This window comes from Aquarana catesbeiana, linkage group LG03, assembly GCF_042186555.1.
Source record: "Aquarana catesbeiana isolate 2022-GZ linkage group LG03, ASM4218655v1, whole genome shotgun sequence".
NCBI lineage: Eukaryota > Metazoa > Chordata > Amphibia > Anura > Ranidae > Aquarana > Aquarana catesbeiana.
This window is the reverse complement of record NC_133326.1, coordinates 384,624,711-384,643,048: the sequence shown is the minus strand read 5'-3', so window position 1 is coordinate 384,643,048 and position 18,338 is coordinate 384,624,711. Positions and strand designations below refer to the sequence as shown.

General features: G+C 39.8%; 1 protein-coding gene across 1 annotated transcript in view; it reads right to left on the bottom strand.

Moving 5' to 3' along the window:
- The window catches only part of PDLIM4 (PDZ and LIM domain 4), a 261,019-nt gene that overhangs the window by 38,415 nt on the left and 204,266 nt on the right, over nucleotides 1–18,338 (bottom strand). The window contains exon 5 of the mRNA XM_073620680.1: nucleotides 2,644–2,801. Within this exon, the coding sequence (XP_073476781.1) occupies nucleotides 2,644–2,801 (158 nt within the window). The remainder of the gene's footprint in view (nucleotides 1–2,643; nucleotides 2,802–18,338) is intronic.

The window sequence follows — 18,338 nt, the reverse complement described above, 5'->3', positions numbered from 1 at the left end:
CACCACAGCAATGGCATTGACCGATTGGATCTTGACCAGATCTCTGTCCAGATCGCTGTGCAGTGAGCCAAAGTCTGATCTCCTAGGCTCCAGGACATTCCTAAGACTCCTCTGGTATCCAACAACCTTGGATCAACCTGGGGCCTAGAATTCCCTCCAGCTGGACAGGCTGGCATCCATCTTGACCATCATCCAATGGAGAGGAAAAAATTACTTCCTCGCCTGAAGAGCCAGAGACCAAAGCCAACAAAGAAGGGAGGACCTGGCCAATTGTCCCATGCGTATCTTGTTGTCCAAGGATGCAGGGGACTTGTCCCATTTGGATAAGATTTCTGCAGAACCCTCATATGGGACCACTTCAAAGGTGGACACCATGAGGCCCAGGACCTGTATGCTAGAACACAGGATGGACCACCTGCAGGACAGTGACAACTAAACTGCAGGCCAAAGTTTCCGAAGCTTGTCCAGGTTCAACTGTGCCAAGTCCAAGATCAGTCCCAGATACTCCATAGGCCAAACCAAAGGAAAACACCACAAATTGAAAATGCGTGTCCCTTACCACAAAGCACAGGAAACCCACCAGCAATTAGTATGCATCTTTGATGTCTATGGAGGACAGAAAATCCCCCATAGTGCAGATAGGCCAACACCGAATCGATGGATTCCATCCTGAACTTTTTTACTTTCACAAATATTGGGCAGACTATTTCCTTCTTCCTTTCTTTTACTTGACCAGGAAATATTACAGAGTGGCTCACCCTTTTTTTCCTCCGGAAGCAGGCGTCAATTCCTACAAAACACATAAAGGAGCAACGCTGCGCAATAAAAGTGGATGCCATATATATTGAGGGGATTTATTACCCCCTGTTGGAGACTACTTAATAATAGTAGATGTGAATTTTATGTGGCTCCTGCATGGGAGAGGTTTAAGCATTTTTTTTAATGTTATGAATCTGTAGATTTGTTTATGTCAAGGTTTAACTATTTGCATAAATAAAATTGTAAAAAATGTGTAGTTCCTCCTAACTTTTAACTTTGTATTGGTGTGGCTTTCTCTGGAGCAGCTCAAAAGTCCATTTTGGGTTTAGAATATAAGGATTTATAATATGATTAGGACGTGGTGCGCCCACAAGAGCACCCGGGGCAGAAGTACTTAATCTAGTCCAAAGTGCAGGAAGCCCAGCATCAATGGAAATGTGTAAGTACACATCTTTAAAGTCTATGGAGGAGAAGAAATCCCCCTGGTGCAGAGAGGCCACCACCAAAAAGATGCATTCCATCCTGAGATTTTTTAATTTCACAAAATAATTCGGGGCCTTGAGGTCCAGTATCCGGCGCACTCCTTCCTTTTTCAGAACCATAAACGGATTATAGTAAAAAAAACTAAACCTTTCCAGTTCTGGGCTATTACTGCCTGGAGAAGCAGATCCTGTGCTGATCCATAAAGGGCCTGTAGATGGGAAACCTGTTCCTTATTCAGTCCTTGATGCAGGAGCTTCACCCACTAAGTAAGCATCTGTGACATAAGGGCTGTGGTCAAAACTGGGTGAAGTGCTGAGCTCACAACTGCAAACATAGACGGGACCACTGACTCTGTCTTCCTGCCCATGGGTTCCTTGAAGGAAGGAGACTCCTCTACTAGTATTATGATTGCTTTGTTCAAACGAGATATAGGACAATTCAAGACAGGAGGGGAGGTCCATCTCTATAGAAGGGACTACTCAAAGAGATAGTGTACCAAAATACATTTAGGAACCACAAAGGGATATTTCAGGTGCTGCCAATATTTTTAAATAAATCTATCAAAATAGGGGGAGAAACCTTCGCAGAACACACTGGCTTGTGAGTACCAAAGGCAGACAAACACTTCATCTGCTGCCCAGAGGCATCTTCAATTTTTAGGGTTTCTACAATCAGATACCGCCCAGCATTGGTTTCAACAATCACAATTAGAACTCTCCCAATGGTGGTCAATGGTAGTGCCATCTCACCTGCCCCCATTGGTGGTCAGCGGCAATGCTGTTGACTCCACCCCCTAAACTCCTCCCTGCTTTGGTTATCAGTGGCAGTGTGGTTAACCCCACCTCACATTGGTGTTCAGTGGCAGCCCACTCAGTTTTTTTTTTTTTTTTACCAGATCACACACTTCTGCACTGTTCTCTCCCTGATGACATTGGGCTGGGCCTTTACATCTACTGTTAGGTGGAGATTGCTCAGCCTGACAGAACTGGCTTCATTTCAGCATGAGGCATGAAAACTGAGAGAGCTTCTCTAAAAAGTGCCCAACAAGTGGTGGTCCGTACACAGAGAGACAGTGGGTCACATGTGGGCCACAATGAATTTTAAAGTGATTATACTTTAGACTGCAACCAGATTTCAGATGTCATTAAACTAGAGCTGGTTTAAAGACAACAGAAAAATCTGTGGGCACCTCCCACATGAATCACAAGGTAGCTACTTCAGTATACTATTTCTATGCATTTAGAACAGGGTTTCCAACAAACAGCTTGTTTCTATGTGGACACCTTCCCACACTATACCTGTTCAGTCCTCTGCTGCACCCTTTTTGCTATATACTGCACATCACTTTGATACTACAACAGATTACGCTACATTTTTTAGAACCATAAATCTTGTTCTTACCATTCTCCCCAGCCTCCAACATGTCTTGCAAGTATTTGAATGAACCAGACTGCTTGGGCTGTGACACAGGTACCTCGTAGTCCTGAAGCATTTTGTACACATCTGACTCAACATCTATTCCATTTCGGCTCCTTGGAACATTCCGTTGTGGGTCTGCACTGTTATATAGAAAATAAAGATAAGCATTGATCTATTTCATTATTTTATTAAAAAACAGTATGTCTCGATTGGCTACTATCTAAATTGAGATATTCACACTTCTTTTATCACAATGTCCACACAAAAACATTAATTAAACAAGTCAAAAGAAAAAAATGACTTTGCAATGGCAACAGCAGGTGTGAAGATACAACTAAAGCACATAGTTCTCACAATCAGCATTCCCAGAATCCCCAGGAAACATAGGCTGTAATATGGTTTATACTTTCTAGACTCTTCCAAAAACTGTAATATCAGCTTTGCGTGAACTGGTTGGAGATTTCCATATTATAAAATGTTTTATTCATGCTAACAATGTTTCTGTAATACAGCTTTCTAGATGCTGAACTGCTGAGGTTGACCAAAGGACTATATTATCAATTTCAGGTTACATAAGCCTGATCATGATGGAACTAATTCATTCTTAGATAATTTCTGTAACAAAGTATTAACTGTTAGGCCTCTTTCACACGGACGATCCGTATGTCCGTTTTTCATCCTTCCGTTTTCGGATGAAAAACGGACATACATTCATCCCTATGGAGCGTCGGATGTCAGCGGTGACATGTCCGCTGACATCCGACCCGCTCCGATCCGAAAAGTGTAACGGAGGAAAAACCTACTTTTCCATCCGTTTTCGGATCGGGTGACGACGGACACTACGGTCCGTCATCATCCGATCCCCCCATAGGGGAGAGCGGCGCTCTGACAGGTCCGCCGCTGCACAGCGTGCAGCGATGGACCTGTCATCTTCCTGCTCAGCGGGGATCGGCGGAGCGATCCCCGCTGAGCAAGCGGGTGTTCACGGGGCGGATCATGACTGATCTGCCCCGTGTGAAAGAGCCCTTACTCATATGCACTACATATTGAGGAAAAAATGATGAGATTAGTATTTTCATGATTAATCTCTTTTTATTAAAGTTTTTTATGAAGAGAAAAATAAGAGGTGTTTTACAGTAAATCAAGCATACAGAAAGCAAAGTAAAGGCAGGTATAAAGTACACTCATACATAATACATATCAAGTATAAAGTAGTCAAAGCTTACGGCATGTTGGAAGAACATACTACTAAAATAATAAGAATACCACAGTAGCATTGGGTAGAATAAGCACTAAATTTGGTCTGATAAAAATACAGTATAAGTGAGAGGTAAGAGGAGGTATGGTACATGGGGTCAGAGGAATTGAAGCTAGGATAGCCAATCCTCCTAGTCCTGTATCTTCCAATACAAATGAACGAACAAGGCACAAAAAAGTCATAATCCAAAAATTACTCAGGGAAAAGAGAAAAGGGAACAAGAGAAGGAAAAAAAGAACAAGGAGAGGAAGAAGAGAGAGAAAAAAGGAAGGTGGGGAATGGACCTGGGCACCGCACCATCTCCGAAATACCCCAGCAGCCAAAGGAGAGAAACATTACTTTGAAATTGGGACAGTCAACCAAATCTGTTTAGTGATAAGATGCAAAGTTTGAAGAGTATTTGAAATTAGTCCATACAGACTGTGTGATCTTGAAGGAATCAGCTTTATCTTTTTACTATGAGATCAGCCATTTTGTATGACAGATGGAGTCCATTTTGCAAGCCCATTCAGTTAAAGACGGAGTGTTAGGTTTTCACCAGGATCTGACCATCACAGTACGCGCATAGTGTTAAAATAAGTTCTTTTTGTTTGTAGAAATCATTTATTATGGATAACAGAGTGATTTGAAGGGAGTTTGGGATTTTATCCCCCATGAGTGAGGCTAAGATGGCGCCCACCCATCACCATACCATAGGATGGCCGGAGCGACGTCATGACGTCAGCTCCGCCCACTTCTCTTAAAGGCACATTTTTTTTTTGTGTCATTTTTTTTAAACGACTTTTTTTTTTTTTTCTTGCATTAAAGTCTAAATATGAGATCTGAGGTCTTTTTGACCCCAGATCTCATATTTAAGAGGTCCTGTCATGCTTTTTTCTATTACAAGGGATGTTTACATTCCTTGTAATAGGAATAAAAGTGATCCAATTTTTTTCTTTTTAAAACAGTGAAAAAATAAATAAAATAAAGTAAAATAAATAATAATACGTTAGTAGCGCCCGCATATGAAAACGGTGGTCAATCCACACATGTGAGGTGTCGCCGCGACCAGTAGAGCGAGAGCAATAATTCTTGCCCTAGACCTCCTCTGTAACGCAAAACATGCAACCTGTAGAATTTTTTTAAACGTCGCCTATGGAGATTTTTAAGGGTAAAAGTTTGACGCCATTCCACGAGCGGGCGCAATTTTGAAGCGTGACATGTTGGGTATCAATTTACTTGGCGTAACATTATATTTCACAATATAAAAAAAAAATCGGGCTAACTTTACTTTTGTCATATTTTTTTATTCAAAAAAGTGATTTTTTTCCAAAAAAAGTGTGCTTATAAGACCGCTGCGCAAATACGGTGCAAAAAAAAGTATCGCAACGACCGCCATTTTATTCTCTACGGTGTTAGAAAAAAACAATATATAATGTTTGGGGGTTCTAAGTAATTTTCTAGCAAAAAAAAATGTTTTAAACATGTAAACACCTAAAATCCAAAACGAGGCTGGTCTTTAAGTGGTTAATTCCTTTTCCCATTTGACCAGAAAGTGTGGGGTTTGCAGATGAGATGTTTCAATAAAATATCCAGTGAACTGGGAAAGCAACCACTCAAAATCTGTATGGGATCTGGTTAGGAAGTCTATAGGAAACACAGTTTTAAGATGCAGTTTTGCAAATGGAAAATTTCAATCCAAGCCCTAGCGGGGTTATGACAAGACAGTAGCATCTGGGACAGGGGAAGTAATTTCACTTTTTTTTTTTTAAGGTATGTCATATGAGAGGCCAAGAGAGAAAATTAAATTGGTATAGTTGGAGGGAACGCAGTCATACCAAAAAGTTATATTAAGGGACTAGACCGAAAAGCAAGTAGTCCCTTAGCTGTATCAGTATCCTAAATATTTACGGTGGTGGACACCAGTAGGTGGTAAAGAATCTATAGTAGGTCTACAACTGGGATCTGTCCAGGGTAGAGATGGGAAATCTGGGACAACCATATTGTTCTCTAAGAAAGTCCATAGTTTAGTGCCACTGCTCTGGTACCAATCAAGGATACTGAGTAGTGATGGTGCTTGATAATACGTCTACATATATGTCTACATGTATAAGTGTATCTTTTATATTTGTAATAAAAGTAGATATTGTTATAAATACTATATTATTTTCCTTATAAACATTTTTTCTATTACACTGTGTTGCTATCACACGGTGATTAATTACCCTCAGAAATTTTCTCTACTTACATTAAAATTTGAGAATTAAACACACTATCCTGTCACTACCCAAGACTAGAGGTGGAGCAGCACTGCCTAATATATCCTTGTATTATCATTCAGATATCATCTTTTTCAGCCAGCGATTCTCTACACCATAAGAATGATCATAGCGGCTATTTCACTGCTTGATCATTCTTACGGGAGGTGAGAGGGGACGTCCCCCCTCCCGCTGCCCTCAGGTGCTTCTACCAACTCACTGATACAATCAAAGCCAGGATCTTTTTTTTTTTTTTTTTAGGCTTCCCAGCCTAGAGGTGAGATGTGGGGTCTTATTAAACCCCAATTCTCACTGTAAAGAGGACCTGTCATGCCATATTCCTATTACAAGGGATGTTTACATTCCTTGTAATAGGAATAAAAGTGATCAAAAAATTTTTTTTGGGGAAAAAAGTGTCAAACTAAAATAAATAAAGTAAAATGAACAATTAAAAAAAATATATTTTTAAAGCGCCCCTGTCCCCGCGTGCTCGCATGCAGAAGCGAACGCGTACATAAGTCCCGCCAACATATGAAAATGGTGTTCAAATCACACATGTCAGGTATCGCTGCAATTAGTAGAGCGAGAGCAATAATTTTGGCCCTAGGCCTCCTCTGTAAATCAAAACATGTAACCAGTAAAGAGTTTTAAAGCGTCGGCTACTGGAGTTTTTAAGTAGTGAAGTTTGGCGCCATTCCACAAGCGTGTGCAATTTTGAAAGGTGACATGTTGGGTATCTATTTACTCGGCGTAACTTCAACTTTCACATTATGCAAAAACATTGGGCTAACTTTACTGTTTTGTTTTTTTTTTTAAAGCACAAAACTGTTTCTTTTTAAAAAAATTAAAATTTGGAAAAGTTGCTGCGCAAATACCGTGCAAGATAAAAAGTTGCAATGACCGCCATTGTATTTTCTAGGGTCTTTGCTAAAAAACATATATAATGTTTTAGGGTTCTATGTAATTTTCTAGCAAATAAATGATGATTTTTACATGTAGGAGAGAAATGTCAGAATTGGCCTGGGTGCTCCAGAACGCCTGAAGGTGCTCCTTGCATGTTGGGCCTCTGTATGTGGCCACGCTGTGTAAAAGTCTCACACATGTGGTATCGCCATACTCGGGAGTAATAGCAGAATGTGTTTTGAGGTGTAATTTGTGGTATGCATATGCTGTGTGTGAGAAATAACCTGCTCATATGACAATTTTGTGAAAAAAAAAAGAAAAAAAAAACTTGATTTTGCAAAGAATTGTGGGAAAAAATTACAACTTCAAAAAACTCACCATGCATCTTTCTAAATACCTTGGAATGTCTTCTTTCCAAAAAGGGGTCATTTGGGGGGTATTTGTACTTTTCTGGCATGTTAGGGTCTCAAGCAATTAGATAGGCCGTCAGTACTTCAGGTGTGATCAATTTTCAGATATTGGCACCATAGCTTTTGGACTCTATAACTTTCGCAAAGACCAAATAATATATACCGATTTGGGTTATTTTTACCAAAGATATGTAGCGGTATAAATTTTGGCCAAAATATATGAAGAAAAATTACTAATTTGCAAAATTTTATAACAGAAACAAAGAAAAATGCATTTTTTTTACAGATTTTTTTGGTCTTGATACAGTGTTGCATGACTGAGTAATTGTCATTCAAAATGTGAGAGCACCAAAAGCTGAAAATTGGTCTGGTTATTAAGGGGGTTTAAGTGCCCAGTGGTCAAGTGGTTAAAACTCTAATTTATTAAAATAGTTTATAAATCATACTCACATCTTAGAGGTGATACCAGTGCACCACTCTATACATAGCACAAATAAATGAACAGTCCCAATCCGATCAGTGTATTGTTATGTCTCTAATCGCCTCGCCTTGAGAAAAGTGTCTCAGCTGGCTTCTCCTCCGTCCTGGGCCCTCCCCAACACGTATTCGACACAGGGCTTGTCACATGTCTTCATCAGGGGTATTCTATTGGATGGCTGAAATTACTCGAATATATAGTGGCCCAGCGGCCATTTTATTATAGTTCAAATGCACACCGACCTGGGCCATTTTATTGTGGGCATATAATATACCTCTACTATCTCTCAACCAGCAGTTACACTGCACTAACTAATTATATAATGTGAATAGATCTAGTTTGCAGGATGGGGAGAGTGGCATATACAATCCCTATTAAATATGGGGTTAATAATTCTATATATATTACTTATTCTATCTAAAGAGCACCACTTTAACAATTTGCTAAACATACTACATACAAATGATAATTAGACAACTCCATCTCCCATTATATATGGCGTCCCGAACAAAAGAAACCATATTAGGTGTGGGATTAAAGCCCCAAAAAACAAACAAAAAACGGAACACCTATAATCCCATATATCAATCTTTAATAAGGGATCACAAATAGACATAATAAATCATAAAAACTAAATTTATGATAAACACATAATGCTAGATTAAAATTGAAATAAAAGTAAATTTAAATTCCTATACTCCAAAACCCTACTTGAGGTGGGCACTATACTAGCCTCATACATTCCTCTGATAGTAATGTATATATGCTAAAGGTAACCTACAAAGCTGGTCCCACTCTACCACTTCTATATCTTAGTCCTGGGTAAAAAATATATATACATACCACCCCCCACACAGTGGGTGTACTGGATATCACCATATGGGACTGGTTACTGGTACTAACCCCCATTGGTCATCCAGATACATGGATATACATTCATATACATGAATATACACCCATTAGGGCCCCAATATTAATGTTAGGGGCTTCCAACCCACATACCACACATATGTTGGCACCTCCTAGATGAAATCTACTAGCTGTAGTGTATGGTTCAACATGAGTGAAAGATATATGCTAGGGTGCACAGAGTGCAAACTAAATACTTAATATAATATCAGCATGCCAATGAAAATCAAATACACTTCTTGGATTTGGAGATAAATAATACTACACATGGTTTGGAAACAAAAACCTATTTTAAAGATACGGATTGCAACTCATACATACTGTACCTACAAGGAGTTGCCATTTCAAACCATGGATAGTTAACATCCCGAGTGGGCAGTATATGAGGATTAAAATAACTTGTACTAAGGTTGTTGATTTTGATGAACAAACAGATAAATTAACAAGTATGTTTAAAGATAAGGGTTATCAGGATGGATTCTTGGAAAAAGAAAGAATAAAGATTTGGGATATGGACAGAGGAAGTTTATTAGAAAACATTAAGAACAGGGTGGATAATGTGGCTACAGGTATTTGTATAGTATTGGATTATAATTTACAAACCAGAGATGTGGAAAAAATTATCTCCAAATACTGGCAGGTACTCAATCAAGATACACAATTAACAGATAATCTCATGGATAAACTACAAATCATTTATAAAAGGGCCCCTAATTTAAGGGATAAGCTTGTACATATTGTGGTAGAACCACTGAAACCCAAACCATGGATGTTTTGGGACATCAAAGGTTTCCATGGATGTGGGCAATGCTACAGCTGTGTAAGAATTCCAAATAACAGTAGGAAGGTAAAATCTTTCACCAATTCCAAAAATGACCATGTATACACCATCAGAGACTTTATTTCTTGTGACACAGTAGGGGTTGTTTATGCCATAAAATGTCCATGTAATTTAATTTATATAGGAAGAACAAAGAGAATGCTTAAGGTCAGGATGGAGGAACATGTAAGAAACATCAGGAAAGGTTTAGACAAACACAAATTATCCATCTATTTTAGGGACAAGCATTAAAAAAACCCAGAGGGTTTACAATTTTGGGGAATTCAGGCCCCTAAACGCCACTGGAGAGAATGCAATTACATCAGGGAGATTAGTAAAAGGGAATTGTGGTGGAGCCATCAGATGGGGTCACTCACCCTGGGAGGGTTAAACAAGGAGTTTGACCTCCAATGGTTTTTTGAGTAACCGCTAAGGGATTTCTTGTTACTTTCCATTGGTAATTTTTTTTTTATGTTTGCAGGGGCGCAGTGTGCATGCTGATATTATATTAAGTATTTAGTTTGCACTCTGTGCATCCTAGCATATATATTTCATGCATTTTGAACCATACATTACAGCTAGTAGATTTCATCTAGGAGGTGCCAACATATGTGTGGTATGTAGGTTGGAAGCCCCTAACGTTAATATTGGGGCCCTAATGGGTGTATATCTATGTATATGGATGTACATCCATGTATCTGGATGATCAATTGGGGTTAGTACCAGTAATCAGTCCCATATGGTGATATTCAGTACACCCACTGTGTGTGTGTGTGTGTGTGTGTGTGTGTGTGTGTGTAGGGGGGGGGGGGGGGTGGTATGTATATACAGTAAATATATTTTTTACCCAGGACTAAGATATAGAAGTGGTGGAGTTGGACCAGTTTTGTAGGGTACCGGTAGCATATATACATTCCTATCAGAGGAATGTATGAGGCTAGTATAGTGTCCACCTCAAAGTAAGGGTTTGGAACTATAGGAATTTACATTTACTTTTATTTAAATTTTAATCTAGCATTATGTGTTTATCATAAATTTAGTTTTCATGATTTATTATGTCTACTTGTGATCCCTTATTAAAGATCGATATATGGGATTATAGGTGTTCCGTTTATGGTAGCAATATATATATGTTTTTTATTTTTATTTTTTGGGGCTTTAATCCCACACCTAATATGGTTTCTTCTTTTCGGGACGCCATAAATATAATGGGAGATGGAGCTGTCTAATTATCATTTGTATGTAGTATGTTTAACAAATTGTTAAAGTGGTGCTCTTTAGCTAGAATAAGTAATATATATATAGAATTATTACCCCCATATCTGATAGGGATTTTATATGCCTCTCTCCCCATCCTGCAAACTAGATCTATTCACAATAGATAATTAGTTAGTGAGGGTAACCGCTGGTGGAGAGATAATAGAGGTGTATTATATGCCCACAACAAAATGGCGCGGGTCGGTGCGCATTTGAACTATAAGAAAATGGCCACTAGGACACTATATATTCTAGTAATTTCAGAATTCCAATCGAATCCCTCAGATGAAGTCATGTGACAAGCCCTGTGTCGAATACATGTTGGGGAGGGGCCAGGATGGAGGAGAAGCCAACTGAGATGCTGTTCTCTCGGCGAGGTGATTAGAGGCATAACAATACACTGATCGTATTGGGACTGTTCGTTTATTCATGTTTTGTATAGAGTGGTGAACTGGTAGCACCTCTAAGATGTGAATATGATTTATAAACTATTTTAATAAATTGGAGTTTTAAACGTTACCACACTACAGGTATTTGAGCCTTTCTTTGCATATATATATTTATATATATATATATATATATATATATATATATATATATATATATATATATATATATATATATGACATCCACAGTGAAGGGATTGGCGTGTCCACTAGCCCTGAACCAGTGTTGGTTCTACTGCATGTTTTATAGACACACGGGGGGGAGCACGTGTGTGGAATCACTGAAAGTCACTGAAAATTTCCATCTGTGAAGTACAGTCACAAGTCACTGTGAATTTCATTTTGGAGCACTGGAAAATATATTATATTTATTCAGACTATATTAGCATTTATGATATCAGCACTAGTTATATTCAATCATTTATTTATGGTTTATGTATCACTATACAGGTATCTTCAATTAGCATTTCTATTGTAGATTGTGTATTGTGGTTTAGTGCACAGAACAATGTATCAGATCGTTTGATGTGTTCCAATATTTGTAATATTTGCAATATATTCAATCATTTATATATAGGTGCGTAGACACCTGTTTTGCTTAGCATTTGCACTTTTGATAACATATTGGTTGTTTTAGCGAGAGTTATATATAGTGATAACACAGATAGTACATTTATTGACACTTTATTTTGATTTATCATCACTGGCATTTGCACTTTATGTATTGGCACATTGGATAATAGTACTTATACAGAGGTACACACAGCGCTGCACAAGTTTATTTTATTTATAAGTTTGTGGGAACAGTTTGGGGATGGCCCCTTCCTGTTCCAACATGACTGCGCACCAGTGCACAAAGCAAGGTCCATAAAGACATGGATGAGCGAGTTTCGGGTGGAGAAACTTGACTGGCCTGCACAGAGTCCTGACCCCAATCCGACAGAATATATTTGGGATAAATTAGACCGTAGACTGCGAGCCAGGCCTTCAACTCTGTCCAAAATCAGTGCCTGACTCACAAATTTGCTTCTGGAAGAATGATCAAACATTCCCATAGACACACTCCTAAACCTTGTGGACAGCCTTCCCAGAAGAGTTGAAGCTGTTTTAGCTGAAAAAGGTGGACCAACTCAATATTGAACACAATGGACTAAGGCTGGGAAGCCATTAAAGCTCATGTGCATGTAAAGGCAGGCGGCCCAATACTTTTGACAATATTGTGTATGTTCAAGGCTTCCGTCCTATCCTAATTTACCTTAAAGAAGAACTTTAGGCAGTACATAAAAATGGGCAAACAGGCACAGTTTTTAATGCACACAAGACATGCTTTGTCTCTTCTGCATTAAAATTACCTACCGTCCTGTCCACCCCTGTACAGTGTGTCATGCACACACAGCTCACTGTAGAAGTTTGTCAATGCTGAAGTCGATGGATCTCCTGTGCTTGTGCAGGAGTAATATTATCCCTGACCAACCAATGAAAGCAGCCGGCGTTCGATACCCAGAAGAATCCAGAATGTTGCATCGCTGTAGCTGAGGTGAGTATAATTCCGCTTTAAAGTTGTTCAACTGTCCAAATTTGTCAAATTCTTTTATTATTAATGGGAAGGATATAAGTGGAGACAAGACATATTGGAGAAGGTCATCGGCAAAGAGGGATAGTTTATATTGGTGATATTCAAGTTATTACGCTGAGCTATATTGAGTGGCATTGTGTATCCAAATAAGATCTAAAAGCAGACCATTCGAGTGAATTTGTGCCGATGGGTTTTGGTTCAGAACCAAGATTTTGTGTAGTATATTAGACTCCAGCCCCATCTGTTGCAGCGTTGCCTTGAGGAAATCGGTCAAATGCCTTTTTGGCATCCAACCAATATCAGACAGGCATGCAAGTAAAGTTACTGACCATACTCCTTTAGAGAAATAGTCTTAAGGATACTGTCCTGGGCTTTTCTACCAGAAGTAAACCCAACCTGATCAAAATCGACAACATCTGGGATAAGAGGTGTAAGGCAATTAGCTATGAGCTTGGAAAAGAGCCTTATGTTGATATTGGTAGGGGATATGGGCCGATAACTGCTACATAAGGAAATAGGCTTTGGTTTAAATGTTATGTGCGCTTCCAGGACTTGAGTGTGAAAAGAAGTGATGCTGGAAATAGCATTAGGTTTCCATAAGGATCGAAGTGAGGGAGTTGTTGAAGTATTTTTTAAAATGAGTAGTAAAGGAGATTAGTATTTTTAAATATCATATACCATATACCAATAGTACCGTGGCTGATGAGTTTACATCAACTGTTACTTAAAAATAGTACATTTTCTGGTCAAATATAAAAGGCAACTTTAGGTATTACTAATAATAATTATATTGTGAAGCTTTTAGGGCTCAAATTCTAAAAATATAACCCAGTAGTACCTTATCTCCTGAACTGCTAATATATTACCACTCTTTTGCCCTGTACACACGATCGGACATTGATTGGACATTCCAACAACAAAATCCATGGATTTTTTCTGACGGATGTTGGCTCAAACTTGTCTTGCATACACACGGTCACACAAAGTTGGTCGGAAATTGCGAACGTCAAGAACACGGTGACGTACAACACGTACGACGAGCTGAGAAAAATGAAGTTCAATAGCCGGTGCGGCTCTTCTACTTGATTCCGAGCATGCATGGAATTTTGTGCGTCGGAATTGAGTACACACGATTGGGATTTTATTGTCGGAAAATGTGAGATCCAGATCTCAAATTTTGTGTGAATGAAATTCCAATGGAAAATGTCCGATGGAGCCTACACACGGTCGAAATTTCCGACAAAAAGCTCCCATCGAACATTTTCCGTCGGAAAATCCGACCGTGTGTACGGGGCATTTCAGTTAGAATTGTCAAAACATCCACGAAACCCAACAAACATTGAGCTGATGGCTAATATTACCTTTTGACAAGGCTATGGACAGTCCAGTATTTACCTACTGATAACAAGTAGTAAATTAACTTTACCTTACTGACCTTGGTAGCTGCAGGTACTGTGGAGAATCTTAATTCATTCTCTCAGCTACTCAGCTCTCCCTAATTCCCCTTCTAGTAATGCTTTCTAGCCTTCTACCTTTTACTTTCTAATGTAAATATAGAGCAGGTACTGTGGGAGGATCAATGTAAGCTGAGAGAATGACCATAACAATTTTAGTGCTTTTATTGTGAAGTTGGAAAAAGAATTGCTTCATAGTGGTTGAAGTTAAAGAGGCAATGACTTGTTATAAATCTCTTTTACTGTTTGCTAATGTAGCACAGACCCCAGACTGGGCTTTGCAGTTTTGTCCCAGGTTCCATTCCCTATGAGGTACATGGCAGCCAGGCACACAGCAGTTCTACACTCTCACATCTCAAGAAACAGGCAATGCTTGTCTTTTTGTAGTTTAATGCTGATTGAACTTGGGTAGGGTGCTGGGTGAGCCTTGGGTACTCCAAATTGAGTGCAAAGTATATGTCTGTCTCTCCATGGTGAAATCCCTCTTCAGACTCAGTGGACTCCAATGAAAGTGCAAACCTGAGCCAGCAAATCCGGAGCAGTTTCTGGCTAGTGATGAGTAAACTACAGCTCAGTGGACTCCAATGCCAGAGCAAGTCTGATCCAGCAAATCTGGAGCAGCCTCCCCAAGGATTAATAAGGACCGTCTCTAGAGTCTCTCTCTCAGGCTTGTACTCACCATGCCCTGAGTATTTGAATGCTTTCATACAGTTCCAGCCAGTTTATGTACTGTGAGCCTTCAGACTAGATCCCCTGTAGACTTCCTCCAAACTGCTTCCAGCAACTTCCGACATGGATCACTCTGCTCTCACTGAGCTGGAACCCTGATAGCCTCCTGAAATCTTCAGCTAAGTGACCCAGATGGCCATAACCCCCAGGCTGGGTTTTTGCCCTGCTGCTCCAGGAGCCAGTCTATTTATACACACCTTGTCCCCCTACTGGTTATTCTTCCTACCAAGGATTGGCTGAGGTTGTATGAATATGAAAGTTAAGGGTCTGCCTCTTCCAACCAACTAAATTCTGGAACTCACCAGAAATCAGGGGGAAGCAGCCGAGCCTGCAACCAGCAGAACCCAGAACCACCAAAATCAATCAAATTTCGCTTCACTGGCTACAGAGGTGCCAAAAACAAAATTTACCTCAATACTTCTAGCGACCTGACTAGGACGGTGCTACACTAAGCATAACTAAATATGTGGCTGTCCATAGCCTGGCCGCAGGTTTACTTTAAGCTAAGGCCTTTTGGAGAATCAGGCAAGAAACGTGTTCCAATTTACTGCACTAGGTGGAAAGGGGAATTTGAATGCATCATTCTATAATGAGCTGACCGGAGTCTGTGACAGATTTTGTGATCTGGACATGCACATATTTCAGCCCATATATCTCCTAATCATAGAAAATGATATGTGAAAAAAAAGTGTAAACAATAGACGTCGCCTTGTGTAAAAAATGAGCTGCTAGCACTAAAGGTAAAATATGCCCAAACCTTTAGAAAATGATATGGCTGACTCAAACACAGCTTGTGGAAATGGGAAACTCTCTGAGCAGATAGGCACTGATGGTTCCTTTTTCAGTTGGGAATAAAATTGACTTTCACAACATATACACAACATCCACTCATCAAATAAGCAGGACAAAGGAACTCCACATAATTAAGACGTTTTAGGTCTTTTGCTCACATGTGTCAATGCAATGTAAATCCCTGCATATTTCTAATTTTTACATTTGTGCATAGGCTTCTAAGCTATATGAAGGTTTACGCAGGCACTGGTGTAAACCTTAGTACAGCTGTGCATAGTCATCCATGTCTATAAGCAGAGCATCTGGGCTTTACAAGCAAGGAAAATAAGGAGGGATTTATGTTGCAAGGGCTCAGGTGTCCATTTGCAAGAGGCCCAAGTTGACAGAAAGAAAAAATTGCATGTAGCACATGTTTTTTAAACCAACATTTTAATTAAACACATCACTGGCATATATTTGTTCAGTTGTGTCACATAACACTTGATAAGATTCATCTGGGCACATTGGGGTTGATTTAATAAAAATGGAGAGTGCAAAATCTGTGTGCATTGTAACCACTCAGCTTCTAACTTTAAATTGTTCAATTAAGCTCTAACAAATAAAAACTCGGAAGCTGATTGGTTTCAATGCAGAGCTGCACCAGATTTTGTACTCTCCAGTTTTAGTAAATCAACCCAATTAAGACTTCTCTAAGGACAGTCCTAGTAATGCCGCGTACACACGGTCGGACTTTTCGTCTACAAAAGTCCAACGGACGCTGATGGACTAAAGCTGGCTGGTAATCCGATCGTGTGTGGGCTTCTCCGGACTTTCAACTGACTTTTTCAGCCTCAAATCCGACGGACTTTAGATTTGAAACATGCTTCAAATCTTTCCGACGGACTTGAGTACGGTCGAAAAATCCGCTCGTCTGTATGCTAGTCTGACGGACAAAAACCCACGCTAGGGCAGCTATTGGCTACTGGCTATCAACTTCCTTATTTTAGTCCGGTGTACGTCATCACGTAAGAATTCGACGGATTTTTGTTTTGTGTGATCGTGTGTAGGCAAGTCTGTTCGTTAGAAAGTCCGCCGCAAGTCCGTCGAAAGTCTGTCGGACAGGCTGTCGGACTTTTGTAGCTGAAAAGTCCGACCGTGTGTACGCCCCATAAGACCCCATATACACTATACAGCTTGTGTTGTCTGATCTCCTTTAGATGTACCAAAACCATGTAGTCTGAAGGCCCGCCTGATTGCATACAAATTTAAACTCTTAAGGTTTGACCTCATATTATATGGTTTTAGTAAATCTGATGGTAAAAATCTACAGAAAATTGTATAGTGTGTATCCAGCTTAACTCTGCACTTGTTGGATAAATCCCACACAACTATTCTACATCGTATTAGTTCATTTAAAGTAATATAATGCTGTGATTAAGAAAACATACACAAAGTGCATTTTTTAATTACAGCAATTCATGACAGCAAGTGAACACCTTTAGTTACAAATAATCTTCAAATGGATTGAAACACATTAGTGTATAGGACAAGAGGATTGCCGTGTGCTTGGAGTACTTTAAAAACATGCTTCCCTTTTTTTGCTTGGGGATAGAAATCCAGTTAGTTACTAATGCTATACAGCAAATCCTATAGCTGCATGAAAATCAGAACATTCACTTGTTTTACCTTAATAGAATTTATATAGAAACCACTGTCAACCAACTGTCATACAGCTCCATGATAGTGTATTGGGAGACTATGGGGTTGACTTACTAAAAATAAACAGACTGTACACTTTGCATGTGTAGTTTCACTCTGCAAAGGAATTTTCCCCTGAGCTTAGGGAATGAGATGAAGTTTTGTTGACTCCCATCATCCAATCGTGTGCAAGCAAAAATGCTGTGTGTAAGAGGGGGGGTGTGTAGAATGCAGGGGGTGCTGTGTAATATGCAGGGGGGGGCTTTATAATATGCAGGGGTAGCTGGGTGGGGGGGCTGTGTAATATGCAGGGGGGCTGAGTAATATGCAAAGGAGGCTGTCTAATGTAAAGGGTTCCAGAGGTACGGGGGCTGTGTAATGTAAAGGGGTCCAGATGTGCAGGGTGCTGTGTAATGTAAAGTGAACCAGAAGTGTGGGGCTGTGTAATGTAAAGGGGTCCAGAGGTGCGGAAGCTGTGTAATGTAAAGGGGTCCAGATGTGCAGGGTGCTGTGTAATGCAAAGGGGTCCAGAGGTGCAATGGGCTGTGTAATGTAAAGGGAACCAGAGGTGCGGGGCTGTGTATTGTAAAGGGGTCCAGAGGTGCAGGGGGCTGTGTAATATAAAGGGGTCTAGTGGTAAAGAGGGGGGTGGGAGACCCTGCAGTGATGCCAAAGCCTCAAGGGAGTGAACCTGCATGCTACCTCGGAGTGAACTGGCTTTGTATTAGTGA